The following is a 27,388-nucleotide window of genomic DNA, read 5'->3' as shown; positions in this document are numbered from 1 at the left end:
GATTCGATATTCTCGTTGATGGCTACAATAGTCAAGATAGGAATTCAGTTCGTTATTATCTTCTATTCCGAGCCCGTGACACTAAGTACATGAATGAGTGTCCTTATATATCCTCCACGATATCAGTATGACATCCCTGAAGTATACTTGTATACCCTATACAGGACTGACAGTATAACCTCCGACTTGTATACTTATATACTTCCCACAGGTCACGTGAGGTATGTCGTACTTCCTTAATGCTCAGGTCATAATCCCTGCTTAACTCTCTGATCATCCTGCTGAGCATATCCAATGATTCTGCCTTGGCTCCCCGCACAGTCACGTGAGGCTGACAGGATAAGGTCTATAACATTGACTCGACAAAATTATTATTGATATCGAATGAAGGCCCCTGGGAGTCCTGAAAATTAAGAGAGTCCATTATTGCAACTGCTTGGTAACTGATCCTCAACTGCTTGGATATTCTTTGAATAGTTAAAGAATTAAGAATGGAAATTGAATTTCATGTCTAAAGTTCAGTATTCAATTACCTTGTGCGGGGATAAATCAGCTTAATAAGAGCCTTGGCGTTCACGTGCGGGGGGTCTAGGCCGCATGAGCTCACCGCTTGGCTCATGCGACCTGTGTACACACAGGTCCTCGTTTTACAACTGAAAACCTTAATACTCAACTCAACTCAATGGACAGGACGAACACTCTCACTGCTTCTCACTGACTGCAGTCCCCATGTTGTTGTTAACCTTTACATCGACCATGATCTGGTTGTGACTCCAGCGCTCCAGGACTTCATCGAACTTGATGCGGCCCTGCTCGAAGGCCACCATAATTGTCGATCCACCGAACTTGAAGAGTCCAAGCTCTTGTCCTTTCTTGATGTGTTCTCCCGCAGTCATCGTCTCATCATGGAACCTGTAGCTGTTAGAATATCGAAAGTGCGCTGTGAATGGCATTGCACCTACTCAACCGTTCCGACATCTGATGCTCCCACAGCGACAAACAATACCTCTCCAAACTCCTTAGTCTCAAGACAAGCGACACAGCGGGCATTTTCGGTCAAAATGTTCACAGAGCTCCGAATGGCTATAGGATCAACCTCGAAATAGTCGCCAGGAATCTGCTTAAACCACTTTACTTTTCCATCCACAGGAGAATGGTACCTGTGGTAGTCCTGGGGACTCAATCGGAAACAAGCCACTGCTCCATTATCCCAAGGTTTCGAACGATCAAAGTCACGGATCAGATTGGCGATAGTGAATTGGTTTCCTTTCACCCAGAGCTTGCGCGTCTTCTCAACGGTGGGATATACGACTATCCGGCAGTCGGCCACGACAACAGCTTTCTTCTTATCATTCGGAGCACAAAGGGGCCTGGCCTCGGGTTTGTGGTGTCTAATGAAGAAGTCCTGGAATGTCCCGTACTATTCCGGATCGGAGGGCTGTGTCGATGAGCTGGTGTAGGTATCCTAGTAAGAAGTACATGGTTGCTGCATTGGTTTTTTAAATCAAAACCACCAGGTCTAAGAACAAATTTGCCCTTATCAAGCTCAGAAATAACCGTGATGTCATGACGATGCAAATCCATCTTCAAGTCTGGGAATCCGCCTCAACAAGAGCTTATGTTTAATGGTTAGAAAGAAGATAGAGCTCGCCAAATTGTCAGTCCAGCTGGAGCGTGTCCTATCAAAGAGCAATTACTCCCCAAGCCTCAATATATCACGATATAAGATCAATCCTCGACATTGCTGAATATTTGTAGAAAAGAATGTCATGGTTGCATAGATGCACCAGCCACTTATATACGAGTCACAGATCCCAAGCCACATCGATCTTGTCCCAAAACAGACTAGCGTGTCATTATTTCTACCGAACATCTCCCGGCGTTTGCGGAGTAAACACTACATACTACTCGGTCAATGAACACTCCGATTAGCCTAACGCTTATATCTGCCTACCAAAGCATCATGCCATTGAAGACAAGACTGGAGGTTTAGCCTGAATCCAGGATGCATCGCTTCATTCCGACACAGTCACCTCCCGTATGACGACCGGAGTCAACCCATCCGGAGTACACGGACGCTCCGCATCTCACGACGAGAAAGAAAGCTACCCTGCGGATTGACGTCAAACTCTATGGCAGACACATTCAGGCTAAAATGTGTGCATCCAGAAAGACCGCACAATTCCCCGCGTTTTGGAGGACCGAGATCGACTGCGGGACTTGCTGGATCCGGATGAACATCTGGGGTTTCGGAAGTTCCCTTTGTATACAGGCCTGAAAGGGTGCTGATGGCCTTGGATAATCGGCTTTTATCCGAATAGTTGTGACATTCTTCGTCATAATATAAATACGGACATTCTGGACTGAGAAATGGCATCAACCACAAGGCCTTATTTACCATGCCGGCTACCAAGTCCGTTCTCGCCGTGCTGGCGGCGTTGCTGTCGACCACAGTAGCCCAGACAAAGACTAGCGATACGGACTACAATGTCAACCCAGAACCACCCCTTGATCCGCTTGCTACGGCCACTATTGAGCTATCCCTCCCCGACTGCGAGAATGGACCGCTGAGCGAAGCTTTGGTATGCAACACTTCAGCCAACTCTTATGACCGAGCTGCCTCTCTCGTTTCCCTCTTCACGTTTGACGAGCTCGTCAATAACTCCGGCAATACGGGCGGTGGTGCTCCAAGACTTGGTTTGCCCAAATACCAAGTCTGGTATGAGTCGCTCCATGGCTTGGCTCACACCAACTTCACCTCGGAAGGGGATTGGAGCTGGGGAACGTCGTTTCCAATGCCGATCTTGACCATGTCTGCGTTGAACCGGACCTTGATCAACCAAATCGGATCCATCATCTCAACTCAGGCTCGTGCGTTCAACAATATCGGACGGTTCAGCTTGAATACATACTCCCCGAACATCAACACCTTCCGACACCCGGTGTGGGGCCGTGGTCAAGAAACACCCGGGGAGGATGCGTACATCTTGGCGTCTACCTACGCGTACGAATATATCACCGGCATTCAAGGCGGCTTGGATCCTGAACACGTTAAGGTGATCGCAAATGCTAAGCACTACGGCGGCTACGACATCGAGAACTGGGATGACCATTCGCGTCTTGGAAACGACATGATCATCACTCAACAGGACCTTTCAGAGTACTATATGCCCCAGTTCCTTGTTGCCTCGAGAGATGCCAAGGTCAAGAGTTTTATGTGCTCGTATAATGCGGTAAACGGGGTTCCCAGTTGCTCCAACTCGTTCTTCCTTCAAACTCTTTTGCGCGACACGTTCAACTTCGTCGAACACGGTTTCGTATCGGGTGATTGCGGAGCGGTGGGAAATGTTTTTGATCCTCATGAGTATGCTGCAAACTATACGAGCGCTGCAGCTGACTCCATTCGGGCCGGAACTGACATCGACTGCGGCACAACGTACCAATACTACTTTAACGGATCATTTGACGAGGGATTGGTATCCCGTGAAGACATTGAGAGGGGCGTAAGACGTCTATACACCAACCTTATACAAGCCGGCTACTTTGACGGCAACGAGAGCGAGTACCGCGACCTGGACTGGAACGATGTTGTGACAACCGACACTTGGAACATTGCCTACGAGGCCGCTGTGGAGGGTACCGTTCTGTTAAAGAACGACGGAACCCTTCCTCTCTCCAACTCGACCCGTAGTGTGGCGCTGATCGGAGGATGGGCCAATGCAACCTGGCAGATGCTAGGGAACTATTATGGAAAGGCTCCATACCTCACCAGTCTGCTGGGAGCTTTCCAGGATTCGAGCCTCACGGTCAACTATGTGCTTGGCACCAACATCACTACCGAGACCAAAGACGGATTCCAGGATGCTCTCGACGCAGCTAAGAAGTCCGACACCATCATCTTCGCAGGAGGAATCGACAACACCCTCGAAGCAGAAGCCATGGACCGAATGAACATCACCTGGCCCGGCAACCAGCTAGACCTCATCAACGAACTAAGCCAATTAGGCAAACCCCTCATCGTCCTCCAAATGGGCGGCGGCCAAGTCGACTCCTCATCTCTCAAATCGAACAAAAACGTCAACTCTCTGATCTGGGGCGGCTACCCCGGCCAATCCGGCGGCCCAGCATTACGCGACATCATCACCGGCAAACGCGCCCCAGCAGGCCGTCTCGTCGTCACCCAATACCCGGCAGAATATGCAACAAGCTTCCCAGCAATCGACATGAACCTGCGGCCCAACGGCAGCAACCCAGGCCAAACATACATGTGGTACACAGGCACACCAGTCTACGAATTCGGCCACGGTCTTTTCTACACTAACTTCAGCGCCTCTTCATCAAACAGAGCGGCAACGACAAATAACTACAACATCGACGACCTCCTATCCCAGCCGCACCCGGGCTACGAACGCGTCGAGCAAACGCCCTTCCTCAACTTCACAGCTAGAATCGCCAACACGGGGCGCACGGCATCAGACTACACAGCCATGCTCTTTGCCAATACCACCGCCGGGCCGGAGCCGTATCCGAATAAATGGCTTGTCGGGTTTGATAGACTGCCTAGTCTGACGCCGCGGTCGTCTAAGACATTGACTATACCCGTGACTATTGATAGTGTTGCCCGTACGGATGAGCTTGGGAATCGGATGCTGTATCCTGGGAAATATGAGATGGCGTTGAATAATGAGCGGGATGTTGTTGTTAAATTTACGTTGACAGGTGAGGAGAGGACGATTGCGAAGTGGCCGAAGGATCAGCAGCAGATTTCTCCTGCGTAGGGAGAGGTGTGATGTACATAGTTGATTGCTGATAGCGGATGCGGTAAATGTGATTTGATTTCAATCTATTATTCAACACTCGCGCCAGACTGTACATATGCAGATACAAATGCGATGCTTGTATATATGAATCAAACTGTACCTTCTTTTTTCCTTCATGACTGTCCCTGCACCAACTGTACCAACTCATCATACTCCCCCGTATTCCGCAACATATCCCAAAACACACCTCTCTTCTCAATCAACTTTGCCGGCGAATCATTCCTACAACCGTTAGCAACCCAACCTAAACCACAAAAAAAGAAAAAGAAAAAGAAAAACTCACTCAACAATCCCCCCACCCCCCATAACAACCACCCGATCATAATCCACAATCGTGCGCAACCGATGCGCAATTGCAATAATCGTCGAATCCCCAAACATCCCTCTCAGCACCTTCTGCATATGCATATCGGTCTCCTGGTCCACAGACGCAGTCGCCTCGTCGAGAAGGACGATTTTGGAGCGGCGGCAGAGTGCGCGGGCGAGAGATAGGACTTGGCGCTGGCCTTGGGAGAAGTTTTCGCCGTTTGTTGCGACGGGGGTTTCTAAGCTGAGGTTTTGCCGTTGCTGGTGGTGGTGGGGGGCTTCTGTGCCATTTGTGGGGGACGGGGACTGGATGAATGTGCATGCTGAGAGCGCTGCGCGGAGTTCTGTATCGCTGGACTCGTTAAAAGGGTCGACGTTTGAGCGGACGTCGCCGGAGAAGAGGACTGGTTCTTGGGGTATGAGGGTGACGCTTTTGCGGAGGCGGTTTAGGAGGATGTTATTGATGTTTATACCGTCAATCGTGATGCGTCCTTCTATAACGTTGACGAAACGGAGGAGTGAGAGCCCTAGTGTGCTTTTGCCGCTTCCTGTTCGTCCGACGATACCGATTCGTTCTCCTGGTCGTGCGATGAAGGAGATATTGCGCAGGACGTCGGGGCCGTTTTGGTAGCGGGCTGTGACATTTTGGAATTCGATGAGGCCGGATGTTGGCCAGCTGGCTGGGATGGCTTCTGCTTTCTTCCGTTGTTCTTCTTCGTCTAACCGTTCTTCAGGCTCGATATCTGCATATTCACGCATACGCTGGTACGAATTCAGCTCGATCTCCAACTCATTCATCGTCCGCACAAGCGTAAGAATAGTCTGACTCAGACCAATGGCATTCGTCAACGAAAAGCCCACCAACCCAGCAGACCCAGACCTAAAATACGCCACGCATCCAGCAGACGCAGCAACAGACGCAGCACAAAAGTCCGATCTAACAGATACCCAGCGGTTGCAATTATACTGCGCCTCCGCGGAGCGGGTATGCACGGCTAGCTTTTCAGCAAGGAGGCCCTGGAAGACTTCGTCCATACCGGCGCGGGCTCGGATAACCGTCATGCCGCTTAGTGAGTCTGTGAAGTGGGAGAAGACGGGGGAGTAGTTGATGGAGCAGAGTCGTTTGATTGAGATCTGTGCGCGGGTGTACATCTCTCCGATAATAAATCCAGTTGCGCAGATGATTGTGACTGGGAGGGCGAAGATGGGCATTATGGATACGATACCTGCGATTCGGAGGAGGAATCGGAGCCAGTTTTCGATTGACATGCGGAGCCAATCTATCAGGACTGTGTCCAGAGAGCGTGTATCATTTCCAAACCGGTTGATTGCTCTTCCGATGGGGTTTTCGTCAAACCAGGAGATAGGCGCTGATAGGACTGCGGTGGCCAGCTTCGCATGCATTTTCTTGGCTGCTGCCCAGCCTCCGTATTGGTAGATGAGGTTGTTGGCGAGTTGCAGGAGAAGGAAGAGGATTATTGTCGCTGCGTAGACGGATAGGTAGAATATTGAGTTTGGATGCTCGTACTTGTCGTAGGCGCTTGTCCAGATGGAGAGCCAGTAGGTGATGGCGAAGTATGCGAATTGTACTGTGAGAGTGGCCACAATTGCTGTCACGGCGTAGAAGAATCCTCCAAACATGACCATATATTGGAAGAAGAGCGTACGAGGCACCCGACCAGTGGCTGTTGTCTCTTTAGCCATGCCTGTTGTGCCAACTTCTTGTTCTGGAACAGGGTCACTGGATATTACATGCTCTGTCAGAGGCTCCATCTCTTGGGGAGTCCCATATGGAGCACTAGAAAGAATAGCTCCGGTCTCGATTTCTCCCACACTTGGCGTGGCAACTTGAGAAGTTCGCTGGGATGATTGTACAGAAGCAACCTTCCCATGTTCCAAGCGAATCACCATTTCTGCATCCTTCAATGCAACAGGCAAGCTCGTAACAAGAACAACAGTCCTGTCTGCAAGTAAGCCACTGCGGAAGCATCGCTTATAGACAAGACTCGTGGTATGCGTATCAAGGGCAGAGAATATATCATCCAGCAAAAGTGTCGACGATCGTGAGTACAAAGCTCTGGCCAATGATACCCGCTGCTTCTGTCCTCCAGAAAGCGATGTTCCTCTCTCGCCCACAACAGTGGAATCGCCAAGTGAAAGCTGCTGCAAATCCTGTGCTAGGCCGCTTGCCTCGACGGCAATGTTGTAGCGACTCTCGTCGTAGGAGCTGTAAAACAGGATGTTTTGCCGAACAGTGTCGTTCTGTAACCATGGTGCTTGGGGAACGTATGCTATATCCCGGGGTGCGGTTGCCCTTCCAGATTCCAGAACAGTCTCGCCTAATAGGGACTGCAATAGGGAAGTCTTTCCACAACCAGTCGGACCAGTAAGAACATTAAGGGCATTCTGCTTGAAGCGAAGGGTGATATCCCGCAGTCTGAATGCAGCAATTGGAGTCCGGCGAAAAGTAGCATCCTTCAGTTCCAACGGTCCCTCGGGATGTCTCTGTATCTCTTCAGCAGACTCGAAGAATCTGTCCACACGTCGGAGGGATTCAGCGCCCTGCGCAGAAAATCGACTGATATTCGAAAGCCAGACAAACTGGGATCGCAGTGTCTCCATGATCGACAGCGAGGTGAATGCAATTGGAGCGCGAAGAGTATTGTCTGTGAAAAGAACAAAGACAGAAAACATCACCAGTAAGCTGATGAAAGGCAACAGGTCCCCGGCCATGGAGATTCCAGCGGCGTGGACACTGCGTCTCCAGAGACGTTGCTGTTCAATGCCCCGAATGTCGTTGATCGTGTTTATCGCGGCAGGCTCCCACCCAAAGTACTTCAATGTCCGAATTGAGTTCAAGAATTCGGATATCTTCGAAAGACGAACATCAGTCGCACGCAGCACAGATTGTTGAATGCGCGATATCTTGCGCGAAGCCAAGGCAGGGAGAGGAGTAAGTAGGAATAGAACGACGACACCCAGAAGCGAAGGCCAGCCAAGCATCTGGTATAGAAAAACCATGGCAATCGTGGTCGATACTGGACATGCTGTTGCGACGTAGAAGATATCCCGTGAATTGTAAATCGCGTCGACATCGTAAGACATCAGACTCGTTAAATTGGCCTGGCCAGACTTTGGCGCCGTTGACTCTTTTGTTCGTCGTGATTGTTCCTTGTGACCTGGGTCTCTGACAGAGTCGTCATAAATGTGTGATCTCATGGCTGTCTGATAGATCTCCTGGACTAAAGACATGTTGACGCGGACAAGAAGTCGAGTGGCGGTAAAGATGTACTGCTGATAGCAAAGTGAACGAACAATTGGCCCAATGAAGAGCAAAACAATCCAAAGAGCCGGATGAACAACAGCCTCCGACGGATCCTCCAGATATGCTAGCAATCGCAACATCGAATACGGAGCGAGAAACTCTACCACTGCCGTAGATGCAGCCCAGCCCATCATGGTTCTGACTTCTTTTTTGAGCAACCTGTACAGCGTGAGAAACGTTTTTCCACCTTTGAGTCGCTGCTTTTTGATATTGTTAAGCCATTTAAGTGGCTCGTCGTATGTTGGCAAAGGAGGCAAATCGTCCATGGTTAGGTCTCTTTGGAAACCTCGCAGAATCACGTACGTGATCCACTCGTATGAGCAGTAGTATGAAAACAGGGAGCACGTCTCTTCCGGTGATTCCTCTATAGCGGGTTTGTCGCTTTCTGCGTCAGGGATGAATGGGCATCTTGGACGAGGAGTAGCCAGTACCAGTACCACCACCACGGCTAGACAAGCTAGCAAGGCACTCTCTAAAGAGCCTGGGCGATACGTTGAGTTGAAGATTATCATAGGAAGTAAATCTTGAACAATTCCCAGAAGCAAAGCCACAGTAGTCACCAAGCTCATATGGCGATATACCTGAACCTTGCGCTTGTGGGATCTGCAACATGGTCGTACAATACCCAGCGCTACGACGTAGCTCAGTAAGGCGGGGCATTTCCAGTTCCCCGAATCACGGAACTCGATCCAGCTCAGGCAGCAAGCCCCCGTAGATGCAATGAAATGCATCAGGGCATAGGGAAGGGACACATAACTCTTAGTTTTTCCACGAGGGGAGTTAAACAATAGCGATAGAAGCAACACTGTCCCGGAAAGCAGGAGCGCAGCCAGGTGAACATTGCCTGTGCCAATGACAGCCGCAACTCTCTGGATTCGATAAGTCCACAGTGTCCTAGAGCTCGTATCAGTATCTTCGCATATCAGATATATATAGGGGTACTTACCTCTCGTCAACGCCACTGTCAAATGCTGTAAAACCACCTTTCCCGGGCGGGACAATAGCATGCTGGTATTCCATGGTGTTGGCCGGCAGCGACGCCACCACGGAAGGAGCCGGTTCTTATCTGGACTCGACAAGGCCTCTCAATTTCCACTAACTCAGCACTGCTGCGCTGGTATTGCGTGATCCGGACAGCCTAAGAGATATCATAGCTCCCAATTAATGCATACAATTCTTGCAGAGCTCCTTTGGAAAAGCTCCTAAGCGTGGGGTCAATTTTATGTTTTTTATCGGACCGAACCAAACTTGTCTAAGAGGGTTACCGGAGTTGTGCTGTTGCCTTTCTGCCTTATCGCATTTCTGCCTGAGGCTTCAGCGGGTTATCGCATACAACGAAGATGGATTTAATAAAGATTTGTTGATTGTTGGATAAGGAAAGAATAATGCTAATTTAATATATGGCGATTGAGCACGTGATAGACGTCGAACTTGGATTCTAGCATTTCCTGCTGGTTTACCTCGTTCTTAAGCTCGACTGCAAGGGGTATGTACTCAGAACACTTGTATGAGTTGAGGTCTCTCGTTGAAGAAAATCTTATAATCGCCAAAAGCTTTGTGTATGTGACAGGTGGCCTTACCACATTCCTCCATTGATCAATATCCCATCCGTTCAATGTATGGCGTGTCTTCAGCAAGAACAAAGCCAATACCGCGAGGGTGAATTTCTGAGCGGGGGACAATCCAGTTAGATTCATGAAAATAGTCATTTCAGGAACGGTATCAAAAGGTCGTCACTTAGAGAGAACGGGATGAAGTGGGCTGCCTCAGTTGCCCCGAGTTTTAGGTCCATGGTCTTCTGTCAGGCCAGTGAGAAGCCGCCTAAGCAGGATCTCTCTGATTCGAGTACGGAGTACAAACAAATCAAAACAAAGCGAGAAGGCAGACACACTTGAAATAATTAAGAGAGAAGCCTTCATAAGCCATAGGTTGCCGCCGGCTGCATATCTTCTGCACTCTTTCCCATGGATGGCTTCCCAGCGGGCTTGTTTCCAGCCTTCATCGACAGTCGTCTCGTTTCCTTGTACCGGCTGTGCATTTGATTTTTTTCGCTCACCTTCATGGGTGGCATGTCGGACTTCTTATCGAAGTTAGCTTTCTCTCCTCCATACATGCCAATCAACTCGTAACAGTTGACGCAGGGATCCCAAACGTTTCTCCAGACCTGGCCGTTCTTGCCTGTCATAGTGGCCCCGATTCACCGTCTGCTGCCGGATAGACAGCCCAAAGACGTTGTTAGTGGGAGTGAGGTGCGCTGCTGAATGATTGTACGCCTCAAGAAAAAGAGAGTCGATGTTTCTCACAACCTCCATTATGCCGAACGGTGCTGTAGAAAGCTTTGGTTTGGTTTATTGCCGCCCGGCGCATCCGAGCCTGATCTTTAGACTCAAATCGAGCAGCGAAGAGACAGGTGCTTGTAGTTCATTCATTGTATGTGAAGTCATCCAAAAGAACTCACATCATCATGAATCAAACCATGCCCATGCTTTTTCTTCCTGTCAGCCACATCCAGGTAGCAGTGCAAGCTTCAAGACGTGGGTATCACAATGAAGGGTCTCAAATGCTCCGTAGTTTTGTACTGCACATTTTAATAGGCCTATTGCGGCTCCATGCACCGGTCAGCGAGACCTTTTTAAAATGGCGATGCTGTAGGTATTGTTTCTTGGACTATGGTAAGAATGGCCCTGTTGAATAAGTACAAACCAAAGAGAATAAGAAAGAAAGAGAGACAGCCCAACTCAAATAATAAAATGGAAGCATGGATAAGTATCCGCGCAGTTACCTGGATTCTCTCGCCTTGGGAAAGTCTCTAACCCCCAGTTGGTCAGTCTGAATCGTTTCTTGTAAATCAACGACTACTGAGCTATCTGGGTTGCTGATAAAAGACTAAGGAATCCGACATTCCGTCGACGTTTTTTTCAGTAAGACCTTCTCTGCAGAAGGACCAAAATCCAGGCATGGACGCCATAGGGGGCTAAAAGAGCTCTTTGTAGAATTCGATACCACAGGCCCAAGAAATAAAAGAAATAGACCTAAAAGGTCATATATGTTCCAGAAAGGAATATCCTAGTGCAGTGCTTTCGTGATGAATCCCAAGTCACTGAACAGAGGCTGCCCCAAAAAGGGTTCAAGTCTCGTCATACACTCTCTGACGGCGACATCCCAATGGGATCCATGTTTGGAGTCGCGACTCCACGGGCAAACTAATGGGCTAGTAGCCGTAAAGAATAAGCCATGTCAAGGTTGTACTTCCTCTTGCCTCGGTGAAATCGTTTGATAAATCGAAACTTGTTGGCTTAAGCTCATGCAGTGAGAAGTCTGCGTGGTACGCATGAAGGAAATAGTATTGAGCTGAAATCCACCTAGAATCATGAATTTGTCTGGTAATTGAAAGCTCTTGCTTGTATATGGTATGCCATGAGCATCTGGATTCGCAAACGCGTTGTCGAGGAATTTAAGGGCCTGCATGAAATGACAGCAAACAGCGACCAAACCTAGGGCAACCAGTGAATACTCAAAGCAGTGAATATACTCCATAGTTTGTTTTGTTTTATTCAAAAAACATTTATATAAACCCAGTCTCTTATTCTTTTTCTTTCTTCTTTAACTCCCCCATCGTCCTCTTCACACTTTCTCATTTTTATCTCCTCAGACTCATGTCCAATCGACTGCGGCTGCATTTGCAGAGAGCTACCATGTTGGAGCTTCTCCCGGGGGAGATGCTGATCAGCATAATAGAAAAGGTACACCCCAATACAAAGGATCTGGAAAAATTACAATATTAACAGCAAAGCTCTCCAAACGTGACCTATTCCAACTCTCCCTGGCATCGAAATACCTCCATGATTCAGTGCAGCCAGAACTATATAGGGACTTCACTCTCATTACCATGCACGAAAGGCACCATGACCTCCACGAATCTCGCTTTATGCAATCTGCCTTGACAGACGACACCCCCAGCTTGCAGCCACGCGGTGTGTACAGCTGGATCAGACATTTGACCATCAAGGCCCCCTTGCACAACCATGCGAACATCGCTACGCTATGGGGAATGGAAATCAATGAGATGAGTCTGGAAAGGCGCCGCATGATTGAGTATATGGAGTTCTTGAACTTGTATCGAAACGTGCAGGGTGTGCTCACTCGTTTGCCGCATAATAGTCTGCAGAGCTTTAGGTAAGTCTATCTTCATCCAAGACCTAAGTTCTACCATGCTGACTCAATAGTTGGCACCTTGGCTGCTGTCTCCCCAAAGGAATCTTCAGCGCACATGGTTACCTCGCGCGCCGTCAGCGCCAACTCACTTCTCTATCCATCAGAGTGTACCCCGGCTACACATACACAGACGGCCTGGAAGGATTGACGTACCTTCGAAACCTCCGCCATCTCTCCTGGAAACAGGCAGACTTTATCGACAGCTATCTGCTCTACGATATCATCGAGGCGAACTGCCGCCACCTCCAATCGCTGGAAGTTGGATTTGAGGGTCGCTACGCGCTGGCCCCTCACACGTTGGAGTACTGTCTGCAGTCGACTGGTCTGTTCTCGACCGTGCCTGAGGATCTGTACGTCCAGTTTGACTCGCTGCATACTATAAGTCTTGGAAATGTGTCGTTCAAGCTTGCGTACTCAGTCCTCTACCCGACGTTCGACTTTAGCCAGATCCGCAAGTTAAAACTACAGAACTGTCGCTGCGTGCTCGAACTCCTCAGAGCTCTGAGATACACTTCTAGAAGCATCAATCTGAAAGCCCTCGAGTGCGACTACGAAGAAACCACTCCCCCGAACCAGGATGAGAGCATGTTCGATCCCGGAACTGTTGGTCTGGGTGTTCCCAAGTTCCTCGAATCCTTCCGCGGTCTTGAACAGTTGTATATTCGCGCGATGGACTTTCTCGTGCAGTCTTCTGAGCGTACCCCATGGGCTATACTCAAGCATTCGCATACTCTGAAACGTCTGGCGTGCCACTACTATGATAAGCTGGCGATGGGTCAGAATCGAGACTGCCCGTTCTTCTGGAGACACCGTCTCTACCAAGTCCTCGACAATCTCCGCCTCGAAGCTCTGGGTATAAACATCATTCCCTGCGACCTGGTAAGCCCCTCCCATCCACAACCACCCTTTATACCAGATACCTAACAACCCCAGCGCATCCGCATCGCCAAAACCCAAACAGCCCAAACGCTCAAACTCCTCCACTTCCGCGTGACAGGCCCCTACCACACCCCCCGCAACCTCCTCCACAAGCTCAAAATCGCCGGACTCCCCAAAGAATGCGTCCCCAGGTCCCTCCGCCGCCCCAAACGCCGCATGCCCTCGGAGCACGCCTTCGCAATCCACCTCGCGCTGCGGATGTCACTGGACCAGGCGGACCGACGGATGAAGAGACTACTCAACATGATGGAGTTGCTTAACTTCGTCAAATGGGCGTTTAGTCCGGACGGTCTGCCGAATTTGATGGTTCTCGCGTATGGCGATTTCAGCTGTAAGCAGCGACATGGTTGGTCGCAGGTTGTTTTCGTTCGGTACCCGCGTCCGAACATGCCTATCCCCAGCGCAAAAGAAGATCAAAACGGCGTCTTCGGTCCATCCTTGCCCTTCCGCATCATGCATCCCGAAGACGAATATCTGTGGGATGAGATCGATGGCGCGAAGGAGTTGCTCGAGGCGTGCCCGCAGCTATGTGCGGAGGATATTACGGCGAGACCGAATGAAAATGTGACGTATCCGGAGCCGCAGGAGAGTTATTTCTCGGATGATGAGTTGCCTGGTGCTGAGTGTGATGATGTGGATTATTTCGAGGAGTTTGCGGAGGATGTTTTTGATTAGTGGATGGACATGATTGAATTGGATATTGGATGCTTTGGGGTTTTGTTTTTCGCTTTTGTTAGAAATTCTGGATATGAAAGGAAAGAAAGGGAAATTTACCAAAAGGAGCGTTATCAGATTGGGCTTTCTTTTTGCAATGTTTTTGGCTTACTTACAACGGATAGACGGACTTCTGTTTGTCAACCAGAATAACAGATGTATCTAGCTTTAATGGGATTTTAATAGTATTTAGAAATGAAATATGACTACTACATCTACCATCCATCCATACATAAGCCTCCTACGACACATGCAAGTCCCTGGTCTCCTCGACAAAGCCTTTGTCATCTACTCAGACGAAAAGAGCCCCAATGAGACAAGGAATTCAAGGTCTAGTCTCTGACAAAAGGCATCTTAGACAAAAGGACAAAGGTCCATTATGCGCATTGAGCTCTTTGACTTCTCGCTGTACTGTATATATGGAGAAGATTCCCTGTCGTCATGATGTCTATCGTCATATTGGATTACTCTCGTATCTGGATAATACTGCTGCAAGAGTACATCTGCGCTCATATACCACGACAATTGATTCCAGTTCATTCTCCATAAGCAAACTGGAACTGTACGAGTCTCGAAACTCATGCCCGGCAAACCAAATCTATACAACCAGAAAAACATCAGCACCAGTACACCAATCCAAGCCAACACCATGGAAAAAGCAGTAACCCGCCGCATCAAACACCGCTACCCCCTAACAACAACCGACCTAACAGCCACCGAACTTCTCGCCCTAACACGCACCCTCCTCTTCGAAAACCCAACCGTATACCAAATCTCGCGCCCCACACCCAGCCAGACCCTCCCAAACGAGCGCCTCAAAGAAGAAATCAAGAACCTCCCCCTCGCGCTCCGAAGGAATAAACTCGTGCAGATGATGCCGAGGTATATCGGCCGGGTGGCTGAGCTGTGTGCTTCGCATAATGGGCTGAATGCGTATGTCGTTGGGCATTTGTTCGATTTGGTGGAGGTGGAGGTTACGCGGCGGTTGGAGAAGATGGATCGGGGTGTTGAGTGTCTGGGGATGTTTGAGCGGAAGCTTTTGCGGTCGATTCAATCTATTCGACGGGTTTGGGGAGAACGATCACCAGAGGATGACGGTGAGACGCCGATTGGTGCGCCAGGGGAGCATTATAATAAATGTGAGGCGTGTATGCTTGCGCGGATAGTGGGGGAGCCGTTGTTTTTGCGGAATCTGCGGATTGCGATTTTGAGTCGGACGAGGACGAGGAGGAAGAGTCGGGCGCCTAGGTTGTTGAGGTTTGTGGAGGGGTGTATTGGGTGTCATGGGGAGGCGTTTAGGGTACTGCATGAGAGTGGGCAGTTGGCGATTGATTTCAAGGAGGCGAGGAAGGCTGTCGCGAGGAGAAAACGGGGGCGTCGTTCGCATGAGCAGGTTGAAAGGAGACCGAAGGAATCGAGCACGGAGTCTATACTTGTTCATCTGGACCCGGAGTTGCAGAGGGATTGCTTTGAGCAAAGCGCTTCACGACTCGGGTCAGAAGAAGACAAGGTACCCGACACGAAGACAGAGACGGACGAGATCATCTCACTATACAAAACAATCCCAGACAAAGATCCGGATGAAACTCTGGTGTCAATCGACCCTTTTCTCAGTGATACAACTGCTGTATCACCTGTCAGTCCATTATCACCCAGAAAACACACTCCCAACATGAAGCAGACACTAGCAGGCACAATCCCCTCTCGAGACATGCTAGACTGGGAGCAGGTAGTGAATTATGAAAAGAGTCCTCTTGATTCCTTGGCCAGAAAAATAGAAGCCATAGAGCTCGAAGGACCGGATATGAGCGATGGCGCAGACGCAGATGCCCTGGCAATGGATTATCGTGACTTGATCGGGAAAGGGACATGTTATTCTGAATCTGAGTATAGCCAGGAAACATCTGAAGGTGAGGTTGTCAGAGAACCAGGTCGTCCGATTACGACATGGAGTCTTTTCGTGAGCGATGACGAAATAGCTCGTCGAGAGATGAAGGAGTAATTGAACTGGTCTTGGTCTGTTGGTCTTTATTAGTTTCATAGGTACAGCCAAAAAAAAAAAAAAAAAAAAAAAAGCATTGATTGACATGTATTATTATGCATTAATAGTCGTTAAAACCAATTTCGTTGCAATCAACGCACATCCAAAACAAGCAATTACACATTGTACAGGGCCAAAGAGCCCAAAGTATTAATACAGCGAGGCGAATAAAATATAGACAAGCAAAACAGTCGCCATCTCCCGGAGAAGTCCTGCAACCCCGAGGATGCTCAAATAGGCGGGGCAAAAGACAATGCAAAATGCAAGCCTTCTGATACAAACTCCCATTGTTATGCAACGATGGAAGAAAAAACTTAGGCCTGGAGGACACTGCTGGCCACACCATGGGTTACACCCTTGAGATCTTCAACGCTGGTGGACAAGGTCTTTCTGCGAAGGCGCGTTCGAGCATTCGAGTCAGTTGGCTCTTCCGAGACCACTGCACCTTCGCTGCGCTCCTTGATAGCGGTGGCTGCGGCGGCTGCGGCGGCTGCATCTTGTTCCACCTTTTTCTGGGCACTCTCCCGGGACCGTTCGTAGCGGTTTTTGACATCACCCTCCCACTTGGTACCCAACATTCGATCCCAGAAAATGAAGAATGGCTGAGAGAAGTTGTTCTTGATACCCCAGCTCTGGTGGTGGATGTCGTGGTAGGCAGCGTTGTTGGACGTGATCTTCTGAAGAGGGTCCCAAGGGAACTCGTAACCGCAATGGTCATCGACTGTTTTGATTGTGGACATCGTGAAGAACCACATGCTTTGACGGGTCGTCATCCGGGCGGTCAAAAATCCCACACCCGTACCGGCTGTGTCAAGGAGGAATCCTTCGACAGGATGGTTGTACAAAGCACCGAAGGCGTACGGGACATAAAGGCGATGGTGGCGCGAATGGAATTTGACTGGGGATAGTTAGAATGAGTCACTCATGACACGGATAGTTGCAGTGCTTACCATATAGCCAGCGGTTCAAGTGCATAGCACGATGCCAGAAGTACTGCCAAGTATCCACGACGCTAATAGCCCAAACGAATTGCAAAAACGGAACAAAGTACCAGAAGATAAAACTAGCCAAGGTCATCTCCCATTCGGTAAAAGCCGGAGCAATAGCTTCCACGCCAGACTCGAGGATGATTGACTGCGTCATTCCAGGGTATTTTCCACCCGACAAAGCTCCAGCAAGCATCGTATGGCCGCTCCGGGACAAATTCTTGGCCAGACCCAATGCGTCAATTCCAATCAGAGCCAAGAAACCAGGCAGCACTCTCTGGACAATGCGGATGCGTTGAGCCCAGACAGCAACATCGTATTCCTCCTTGCCAACGCACTCCTGCTCATCGAAATAGCTCACTGCGTAGCCTGCGATTGTTTGAACGACCTGTTGAAGGATGACATCTCGAACCACGTGCCAGCGCGTGACATGGTTTCGCTTGAGAACCTCTGCGGGCGTGTGTAGACGGTACTGCGGAAAGAGGTCGTAGACATCGATGAGATGATAGACCATTGATAGACCCCAATAGGCGATGATCGGCAAAATCAACGAGAGTATGTTATCGGAGATCGGAGTAAGGAGAGGTTCGCGAGTGGTCAAGGTATACGACGGAAGAGGCGGAAGGTCGAAAACGACCGAAGTATTGGACGCCATTTTGAACGACGAGCATGTGACGGTGCGAGAGTCGAATAAAAGAATCAGCGCATAGAAATCGGCGAGCGAAGAAGCGGATGATTTAGGATCTTCGAACGCGAGGCGACGGCACGTATAGGCGGGAGACGTAGACTCGGGTAGTAGTGATTGAAAGAAGTGTAATTTGGTATTCCGGCGACCAAGAGTGTATATTAGGAGAATGAGCGCAAAATATTAGGGAATGAGTGAGAAGTGAGGTATTTCAGGCGGACACGATCAGGGGAATAGCGGCAGTGACAGGTCTGAGCCGCAGCTTCCGAAGACCGGGAAAAAAGCCGTGGATTGTAATGCCAGCGCGAGTTTTTATGGATTAAGGAAAGGAATGATAAGGACAAAAGAGATGAAAAGAAGAATAGTTAAAAGTTGAAGATGAAGAACAGAAGAGTCAATTAGTCCGTAGTGTCAGGAACCATCCCAAAGCGGTGGCACCACAAGAAGTCGTCGAAGCCGATCGACTTATCTAATCGGTATCGTACGGTACGGTACAGGACGGGTATTGACTCCATAACGGGTGGGTTTCAGGAAAGTTACAGTGTAACACACCGTATGTTACCAATGGTCTCCTTTTCAAGGTGGCCTAAGTCTTTGGGTAAACAACATCAGATGTTGCATACACAAGGTGTCTTGATATTTGTAGAATCAGTAGTTATACAGAGTATACAGAGTATTCTACACCTTCTCCTCTAGTATAAAATACACTTGAAATGAACCTATTGATTGCTGACAGTCCCGATCTTCCCAAACCAGACTAGTGCGCCCCCGAAAAAATAAATCCCGCTATACCGCTTTAGGAGGCACCACTAAAACTTCAAATTCCCCTCTTCTGTATGGTTTTTCTTTTCTCTTTTTCTCCTTCTTTTTTTTTTTTTTCTCCAGCCCGCTTATTCTCTTCATCTCTTCTCTTCTGGTCTTCTTGTTGTCGTCGTCGCTTTAGGCACTTAATTCTCTATATACCGTCAAAATGCTTATCTACACGGTACGTTTTTGTCTGACCCCACGTTTCTCACGGAGGGGCAAGGGGAAAAAAAAAAAAAAAAAAAAAAAAGAGCCAAAAAAAAAAAAAAAAAAAAAAAGAGCCGTTTCTCCAAGATCTCAATGAATAAATCTAACACAAATTCAATGATAGGACCTCATCTCCGGAGACGAACTCCTCGCCGACACCTTCAAGATCCAGGATTCCGGTTCCGTCCTCTGGGAGTGCGACTGCAAGAAGTACCTCAAGAGCAAGAACGAGGACTTCCAGCTCGAGGGTGCCAACCCCTCTGCTGAGGATGCCAATGATGATGGTGGTGAGGGTGAGGCCGTCATGGTCCACGACATTGAGGACCAGTTCCAGCTCGTCTGGCTCAAGGCCGAGGAGGGCATGAAGCCTTCCAAGGATGCCTTCAAGCAGCACCTCAAGAGTGAGTTTACCTTGGCTACCTACGCGCGATAAGGAATTCTTTTACTAACAAGATTTAAGTCTACATGAAGAAGGTCCTCACCAAGCTCACCGAGAAGGGTGCCCCTAAGGAGAAGATCGATGAGTTCAAGGCCGGTGCCCCCGCTGCTGTTAAGAAGATCCTCGGCAACTACGACAACTACGATGTTCTTATGGGCAAGGCAATGGACGGTGACGCTATGTATGTTCATCCTGCACTTATCTTGAGCGAATGGTTTCACTAACATGCCCAGGCACGTCCTGATTGACTTCCGCGAGGACGGTGTCACCCCCTACGCCACTCTCTGGAAGCACGGTCTCGAGGAGGTCAAGGTCTAAGCTTGGTCAACCAGGTTCAACCTTGATGAGGGAAATGCGAAACGACCTAATAAAAGTGAGATGGGACAAGGGACCAAGATACGGATATATGGACATCGCTGTAGTCCTGTCTGAGTCTTCCTACCTCTCGCCCTCCTGGATATGTTTGTTTATTTAGCTATATCGCATCTTTTCGTATCCTGCCAGTCACGCCTCATGAATTGTTATGTCTTGCTCTCTGTGCCTAATAGAACTTTCTTCACAATGATATTAGTAAAATTGATTGAGGTTATATACATCAACGTATTCATACACCTATATACGTATCAATCAGAACCCACTCGCACCCGCACCCGCACTCCCCATATCCGCAAACTCAAACCCCACAACCGGATCCAACTCCATCAACTCATCCGCAACAGGCAAATGCTGTCCAAACACCGCGTCCCACTGGTCCCAGTCGAAATTGTTCAGGTTCGGATCGACCATTGACGGGGGTGTGGGGACTGCAGTAGGCATGGATATTGATTGTGCGCTTGGGGAGATGGGGAGGGTGTCTATGAAGGGGAAGCCGTTTGGTGGTGTTGTTGTTGTTGTGGTTGTTGTGGTTGTTACCCCGGTGGGGGTTTGAGGTTGAGGTTGTGGTTGTAATTGCGGTTGTTGCGGTGGTGTCAACGGGATGGTACTTAGTGGCGGGAGACTTTCGGGAGAGGACACGGTGGATCCGGCTAGAGTCGCATCGAGAGAACGAGTAGCCGGTGGTGGTGCACCCGCACCAGGAGAATGAGGAAACTGCGGAGTCGGCGTCGGAGGAATCATCTGCGGCGTAGTCGGGAGAGAACTCGGTATCGGAGGAGGAAGCTGATAACGCAGCGGACTAGGTCTAACATTCGATACAGGATTCGGAAGCATATGATTCCGCGTCATATTATAGAACGTCTTTGAGAAATCCGATAACTGCCGGTCCACCGGCACTCGTCTCGAATCAGCGAAACACGAGTACTCATCCGGACCAGGGACAACACCCGCCTGGATCTGCGCATGCTCTGTCCAGAGCCGTTGTGGGTTAAGACCGGCCTTCTGCCATGCTTTCTGGCGCAGACGCCGGATCATATCCCATGCTTCGCGGCCGCCGTCTTTCAAGGGTCGTTGTGTCGAGACGCCATCTTCACCACCGACGACGCCGCCGTCGGGTCCGGAGAGGGAGAATATTCTATCGATGAGGGCGCGGGATTTGAATGCTTCTTGGCTGTGGGGACGTTCGTAGAGGTCGATGAGCATGATCATGGTTGCGTGCATGGGTTGGTGGTTGCCGGGCCAGCTCCATTGGAAGGGTTGGAAGTCGGGGTCGCTCGCGAGGGAGATGAATTTTTCCATGAAGCCGTGGCAGTGGCGGAGGGCGCTGTTTTGTTAATATGACTTGGTTAGTGGATAGGGTGGTGGCGTGAGTGCATACCTTTGTCGTGCTGATGGCCAGATACGGCTTCTGGCGTTTTTGAGGAATGGTTGGTATGCGACGCAGAATGCCTTACTTGTCAACCCGTTTTCAGAACCACCCTCTGTGAGGACGACTAACCTTATCAATGAACAACGACAGCAATATCCTAGCCCATTTATGAAAAGCAACAAGAACAGGAGAATGGTACTGCTCCGGACACCGATTTGGCCCTTCACCCGGAAGCTCAGTATCAGTGGTTCTCACTTCAACCGGAGACTGTGTGGAGTAAGACGGTGAATCGACAGATACAGAAGTGGTCTCCAGACTCATAACGTCCGGAATTCTGTTGACGATCGAATTCAGCTGGAGCTGAAGGTCGAGGAGGATGGACCTGAGATCTTCCATGTCCCGTCTCATGACTGGTTTGGTTCCGAGCTGGATCTTCAAAATCCGGCGAACAGCCCCTATCTCAAAGTTAGCTTCAATAGATGATCTGATAAGGGTGAATACGTACGCGCCATAACGTATTTCCCCCTGGCAGACAAATAGTAGACATTCACCAAAGACGGTCCACCACAAACCGTCGGCTCATCAGGATTATCCCGTAACCGCAGATTGGCAGACACAAGCTGCTCATATTGTTCCGCCTCAGGCGTACCCAAAAGCGTGTCCTTAAGCTCACTGGGGTCTCGTACATCCCAGTAATTCTCATCACTAACCAGCGGAGGTAACCCACTAGACATCGCGACGACACCGTCCATGTGCACGATGTGCCACCATAATCGACGGCGATATTCGGCTTCACAGGGCTCGATTCCGAATTTGGCGGGGTCGCGGTGCAGGCCCATTGTTTGCGCTACACGCATGGCAAGACTGATGAATAGACTGCTGGTTAAGGGCTCTTCTTCTTTGGAGAGAATGGTTTGGACTAGAAGGTATGCTGCCAGGCCTTGTAGTGAGGTACTTCGTGGGAAGGATATTTTAGTTAGCCACCGTGTCACCTCCTCGTTGAATGTTTTCGAGAGCGCGGATCGAGAGTTGACGTTGAACTCGGCCTGGAGAGTTCGCATCGACACGGTGACTGAACCACCATACCAAATGGCATATAACAACGGGATAAACGGCGGATCCGGGCATGGCTCCCCCGAGTAACTGCTATAATCATACCAATCCCAGAAGGCATTGTATAAATTCAAAATCGTAGGCGGATGAATAACCGGACTGATAGCATGTACACCCGACATAAATCCCTTGTATAAGATATGACTCTGTCGTTTGGTTGGCATGCGCTCGAGCATTTCCGGCTCCACTAATTTCTCCTTCACATCCGGAGATTCTCCAGAAAGAAACAGTTTCTGGGGCGTATCTCCGCTGGATAATCGGTCACTTGGTCCGCTAGACCCGTCAGATGCCTTCCATGTATCTCCTGGAGTCTTGGCTGTTGAATCCGCCATTGGTTCGTCAGTCCAGCTGTCGTTGGCAGAAATTGGATGTGAGCGGTTCTGGTCTCTCAGCAACTGATTGAGATCGGTGATTTCCTGCGATATATAAGCCCAATAAGTAGTGCCGACGTATCTCGATTTCCCTCCATCCTCGAGACTCAGATGCCCCAGGTTCAAGCTACCCACAGGATCGACCAGATCTGTCGCATGTCCGGAGGGAATCGGAAATTCATCATTACTCGAATCAGTCACGCGACGCGGGCTAGCAGGGCGAGAAACCGTAGTCGGCTTCGTCTGTCCGCTACTTTGTCGAGTATGCCCCGGCGCAGTCTCAAAATTGACATCCTGCGCTAAGAGCTGTCTCTCCGTAGCATCGAGCGGCTGGTTGGATTTGCTAAGACGTTCGATCATCGACGTAAGTTTGGCCAGTCGCGCCTCAATCGCCTGCGATCCGGGCTTCTGTTCAGGCGACCCAGCCTGCCGTAAATCGCCATATATCGATTGTATCTCGTCGACGTCCTCCTCAAATGGCCACGATGTCTCCCTTCTCCGTTTGACTCCATGTCCACCACCCTTTGCTTGTCCCGCGCGCGATCCAGTCTCTCTCTGGGGCGCGGCATCGTATACGCATTCGCTTCCGTTCTTCGCGCAATTCCCGCATACTGGATGGACCTGATCCAGTCAGTATGCGACATAACCCAACCCAGACGAATCCATCACACACCTTATCACACTTCACCTTCCGCCGCCGACAACTGTGGCAGCTATAACTGGCGCGATTGCGCGTGATCTGCCGACCACCACCTACCGACGCTCCTCCTTTACTTTTGCCCGTAGTCGCTGTTGTGGAACCCTCCCGAAAAGAAGGTTTCTGCTCACGATTCCAAAGCCCGGAATCGGCGTAACTGTCTGTCGGGCTTTGGTCCATAGTGTTCTCGCTACCATGCAGTAACCTTGGTCACCGTGGCGGGGGACGGTTCACTCCATCGACAAGACCGTATCCGTACTCCGTTGGTGGTTTCGTTTCTGGGCTGCGCATGAGAGGTACTGAAGCGCTTGCGTGCCGTGATAATTCGGTTTAGGAATAATAGCGAAACGCGTGGCAAGAGAATTGCTGGGGTAGTATTCTGTAGTTCACCCCCCCGAGTTGCCGAGTTGGGGGACTGGATGACTGATCTTGGCTCCGCCCGGGGATCTTATCGTATCGGGGTTGGCCAATAAGTGTGAGGGTATAACATACTTCATGTTCGTTGACAGCAATGCATGGCATGACATTGTGGTGCATATTGTATTGCTTAAATTATGTATATGCACCTGGGCTAGTGGTTCAATACATAGTTTCTACTTATTGCCATGAGATACAGCTTCGATTTCTCATGTTAGACATAATCACACACTCCTCTGCTGTGGAACTCCTTCCAGTTGTCAAGGAAATTTTCCCTAGAACCAGGAAGGCTTCGTGCTTGCGAAAAATGCACTGGCACAGTTCTGCATCGATGTGGGCTACAGACTATGCCCACCGATGGTTTTCTTGGTGGAACAACATCTTTTGCTTCAGTGTTGCGTCCTCGGGCATGTCTTTCAAGAATATAGGCAATGACATGATGTATTTTTGGACAGCCTTTAGTTAGCATTTCCTGGGGGTTATTAGCATTACTGCGATCCCTACCTCTGCGTGGAACTCCAATCGCCAGTCTGACCACCTGGAAGTTGATGCTCGAGCTCTTTGCTCTAAAATAATCAATACCAACATCTGAGATCCCCTTCGGGCGATCAACGGTATCAAATCTCTCTGTCTGGCAGCCTTTTGTCACAAACTTCTAGAGCTTCAAGGGTGTCAACCGCAGGTTTTCATATCTATATACTGTTCGGCTTTGTAGCCGAGGCCACCCGTTTTGCGTGCATTACATTCATCGACCTATTCTGATGTTTTACTGTATCCATAAGTGCTTAGACATTCTTCTTTTGAAGGGCACTTACGGAGTAGCGGCATCGAACTTGTAACTGGCCCAACAGCATTGTTAGATGTTTTATGCAGTGTTAAGAAACTGTGATTAGGGCGGAATCCTGGTGGAACATCACATCGAGAGTCATCATTCGCTCGTAGGTGACCATCAGTAATCACGCCGAAGCGTAGGTGAGATGACTTGGTCGATATTACGTTCACGGCGCCCAGAACACAAGCATCGCGCACGATCGTAGTCTATTTTCTTGTTGATCGTGTGTGGGGGGCAGGTTTTTCGTTAGTAGGTCCGGTTTGAAACCCTTCGGCTGTCTATAGCCAGGTAAGCATATAAACACTGGGTGTTCTGGGGGCGACTGACACGTTCTTAGACTGGAAAGGGGAGCTACCAGAAACGGCGCGGCTATGTTGGGTGTATCAGGTATGGGACTCCACTTATTGCTCTCCAACATAGCCGTCTCTTTCGTGTGCGTCAACTACCCAACGATCCTGGAGATCAATCGAGGGGTAGATCATGGTGAGCTTTCATGAGCATAGGTCAGCGAATTTTGAAAATGACATAGACATTCCAGCTTACCGTTATGTCGGGATGAACCCTGAAACCAAAGAACTAAGTCCACGGTAAACAATGTAGAGCTCATCAGTGAAAGCAGTGAGCCCTCCCCTTAGAAGTCCATTGTATCCAGACTGTAATTACAATTCTGCCTTTGTACACATCGAGGTCTGCCATAGCCATTTATGTGCACCATATCCGCTGCTCTCTGTATAGCGGCTTGAAGTCTATATGAGAACTGCCGGCATGACCTGTCCGAGGTGCTCTTGGTTTCGTCTTTGTCCATATTTCTTATTCACCTGTACATACTCTGTGGGTATATAATTGAGACTGGGGGCTCAGTAATGAAGCTGTAAGCTGTGGAAGCACGGTTGCTTATGCAGTTTCGTGCTCATCCAGTCTCAGGCGTCTGAGTAAACCGGACACTTGATGGAGCTGATTCCTAGGTCTGGATGTCAGATTTCGTGTGAAAAGATCAGGAGCTGTTTAGCGGTGTGTCGAAACTCTTGCGTATTTTGTGTACAGTTGATTCCTGACTCCTGTTGTGTTTTGCCTTCATTATCAGCTCACCATTAAAGACCATAATAGCAGTGGCATGTATAAGATGGAGGTACGGGTAGTTTGCCTGATGGTCAGTAGTGTTGACACAGAAAGGGTTCTCAGCGAAGGATGGCGATGGCGAGAGGTCATCCACCGTTTGCTTGAGCAAGCTAGCTACAGTCACATCTTGATTGATGGTGCAATGGGGGTAAAGATAAAGCAACAGATCTTTTGTGGTGGCTCAACTATAAGCACCTCGGACCTGTCTCCAGGTCCCAATTCATTTTCATTCCATCGGTATTGAGAACAGCATGCCCTCTATCAGGAAACACAAACGCCTTTCGCCTGTACAATGCAATAAGACAAAAACAACCCATGGAAAGAACCCATCATCAACCCTCATGCCTTGCCCTTCTTCTTATCCTTCTTCTTCTTTTCACCGCCACCTGCGGACGACGGCTCGCCGCCCATCATTGCCGACATGTCCGGCATTCCTGGAATCTGCGGCATCCCAGGCATACCCTGCAAGTTCTGCATCTCCGCCATAGCGTCCTTGAGAGGGTTGTCGCTAACGCCGCCGCCACTGTATGCGGGAGAGTGTATGGGGAGGATCTTGCCGATTTTCCAACCTCTGGGGGCTTGGGGAGCAGCGGGGAGTTTCTCGGGAGTGGGGAGACCTCTGATTCTCAAGCGGTAGGGTGATTGCTCAGTGGTGGGGTTGGCTTTGAGGTATTGCGCGACGAGGATATAGAGGTGGTGTTCTGCCTTGTTAGCAACAAATTCATCAACAAAAGTGACGTAGAAGCATACTGTTCTTAATCTTGGGATTCGCCAACTTCCCACCCTCATTCTTCAACAACACCCGCACCCGTCCCGGATTCGCCCAATCCTTAGGATGTAACTTCTCCGGCTCAAACCCTACCTGCAACCCCAGCATCTGCGCAGCATCCACAATGTCCCTCGCCAACGGGTTTTCAACCGCCAACTCAGCTCCGACCTTACGGCCTTCTGCCCGCGACCGGGTCTTGTCGAAGTACACGGGGTACAAGCACTGGTAGTGTCTGGGGATTTCGCGCTGCGGCTCGGGGGCAGGTCTCATTGGGATCGAAGCTGAGCCTCCGGGTGGGGGGACACCAGCACCGGAGAGGATGGATTGGTCTGTGAGGGGGGGAGGTAGCTCATCGTCGGAGGAGGGTGCGACCTCTTCGGGGTCGGAGTCGTAGACTTCTTCGACTTGTGCTTGTCGCGACATGGTATTTTTTCCTAATACAAAAGACCCCTGTTATTCAGTAGTGAGAGGTGGGGTTGTGTTTTGATAATGTTGGTAGAAGTGGTGTAGTTGGCGGTAGTGTTGCCCGCGGAGGTTTTGCGGAGGACTTGGCTTGGCAGTTGTGGCCTTTCCTATTTGGGGTTTAGCGATGGCCATACTAAATACAGCTCATCAACCAGACTATTCTAAGAGATTATCGACGTTCTGCACTTTCAAGGATAAACTCTAAAATATCTTCTGGTATTGATTGGAATTGAAGTATTCTAAACTATCTTACTGCTCTGGCACAGAGATATATCTTGGACTATGTCTAGCGCAGTATACATCTACAAGAGCTAGCTAGTGACTCACTTCGGCAATCCATCAACACCGAGGCTATCAATCCCATATCAATGCTCAACAGC

The 27,388-nt window shown here is 49.5% G+C and overlaps 9 protein-coding genes across 9 annotated transcripts; 4 read left to right on the top strand and 5 right to left on the bottom strand.

Annotated features, from left to right (window-relative positions):
* Window positions 1-701: 701 nt before the first annotated feature.
* On the bottom strand, window positions 702-1,420 carry ASPGLDRAFT_118114 (putative phosphatidylserine decarboxylase; the record flags this gene model as incomplete). Its single annotated transcript, XM_022539930.1, has 2 exons — window positions 702-912; window positions 963-1,420. Coding segments are annotated over 2 exons (669 nt in total), but the record flags the coding sequence as incomplete, so codon positions are not given.
* Window positions 1,421-2,399: 979 nt separating this feature from the next.
* xlnD (beta-xylosidase XylA) lies at window positions 2,400-4,778 on the top strand (the record flags this gene model as incomplete). The annotated part of the gene is made up of 1 exon (XM_022539962.1): window positions 2,400-4,778. The coding sequence occupies one exon, from the start codon at window positions 2,400-2,402 to the stop codon at window positions 4,776-4,778; it is 2,379 nt and encodes a 792-aa protein (XP_022404568.1).
* Window positions 4,779-4,933: 155 nt separating this feature from the next.
* Window positions 4,934-9,471, bottom strand: ASPGLDRAFT_22686 (putative ABC multidrug transporter; the record flags this gene model as incomplete). Its single annotated transcript, XM_022543211.1, has 3 exons — window positions 4,934-5,042; window positions 5,104-9,345; window positions 9,398-9,471. 3 exons carry the CDS (start codon window positions 9,469-9,471, stop codon window positions 4,934-4,936), a joined length of 4,425 nt encoding a protein of 1,474 aa, XP_022404567.1.
* Window positions 9,472-9,868: 397 nt separating this feature from the next.
* Window positions 9,869-10,798, bottom strand: ASPGLDRAFT_1003876 (uncharacterized protein). The gene is made up of 2 exons (XM_022539399.1): window positions 10,604-10,798; window positions 9,869-10,531 (listed from the first exon to the last, which is right to left on the bottom strand). The coding sequence occupies exons 1-2, from the start codon at window positions 10,761-10,763 to the stop codon at window positions 10,218-10,220; spliced, it is 474 nt and encodes a 157-aa protein (XP_022404566.1). The 5' UTR covers window positions 10,764-10,798; the 3' UTR covers window positions 9,869-10,217.
* A 2,507-nt stretch (window positions 10,799-13,305) lies between these two features.
* Window positions 13,306-14,435, top strand: ASPGLDRAFT_42942 (uncharacterized protein; the record flags this gene model as incomplete). Its single annotated transcript, XM_022545706.1, has 1 exon — window positions 13,306-14,435. A coding segment is annotated over exon 1 (515 nt), but the record flags the coding sequence as incomplete, so codon positions are not given.
* Window positions 14,436-14,752: 317 nt separating this feature from the next.
* Window positions 14,753-16,337, top strand: ASPGLDRAFT_42940 (uncharacterized protein). Its single transcript, XM_022545705.1, has one exon. The coding sequence runs from the start codon at window positions 14,900-14,902 to the stop codon at window positions 16,319-16,321; it is 1,422 nt and encodes a 473-aa protein (XP_022404564.1). The 5' UTR covers window positions 14,753-14,899; the 3' UTR covers window positions 16,322-16,337.
* Window positions 16,338-16,394: 57 nt separating this feature from the next.
* Window positions 16,395-18,438, bottom strand: sur2 (sphingosine hydroxylase). Its single transcript, XM_022542576.1, has 2 exons — window positions 17,311-18,438; window positions 16,395-17,258 (listed from the first exon to the last, which is right to left on the bottom strand). The coding sequence occupies exons 1-2, from the start codon at window positions 17,999-18,001 to the stop codon at window positions 16,675-16,677; spliced, it is 1,275 nt and encodes a 424-aa protein (XP_022404563.1). The 5' UTR covers window positions 18,002-18,438; the 3' UTR covers window positions 16,395-16,674.
* A 491-nt stretch (window positions 18,439-18,929) lies between these two features.
* On the top strand, window positions 18,930-19,799 carry ASPGLDRAFT_164487 (translationally-controlled tumor protein; the record flags this gene model as incomplete). The annotated part of the gene is made up of 4 exons (XM_022542575.1): window positions 18,930-19,016; window positions 19,167-19,443; window positions 19,503-19,662; window positions 19,715-19,799. Exons 1-4 carry the CDS (start codon window positions 19,002-19,004, stop codon window positions 19,797-19,799), a joined length of 537 nt encoding a protein of 178 aa, XP_022404562.1. The 5' UTR covers window positions 18,930-19,001.
* Window positions 19,800-20,108: 309 nt separating this feature from the next.
* On the bottom strand, window positions 20,109-26,966 carry ASPGLDRAFT_118283 (putative C6 transcription factor; the record flags this gene model as incomplete). The annotated part of the gene is made up of 7 exons (XM_022539950.1): window positions 20,109-21,180; window positions 21,235-21,305; window positions 21,355-21,680; window positions 21,731-23,330; window positions 23,383-23,611; window positions 26,169-26,475; window positions 26,525-26,966. The coding sequence occupies 7 exons, from the start codon at window positions 26,964-26,966 to the stop codon at window positions 20,109-20,111; spliced, it is 4,047 nt and encodes a 1,348-aa protein (XP_022404561.1).
* Between the last annotated feature and the right edge of the window lie 422 nt (window positions 26,967-27,388).

Source organism: Aspergillus glaucus (assembly GCF_001890805.1).
Source record: "Aspergillus glaucus CBS 516.65 unplaced genomic scaffold ASPGLscaffold_3, whole genome shotgun sequence".
Classification (NCBI taxonomy): Eukaryota; Fungi; Ascomycota; class Eurotiomycetes; order Eurotiales; family Aspergillaceae; genus Aspergillus; species Aspergillus glaucus.
The sequence above is the reverse complement of the archived record's forward strand: the minus strand, read 5'-3'. Positions and strand labels throughout refer to the sequence as shown.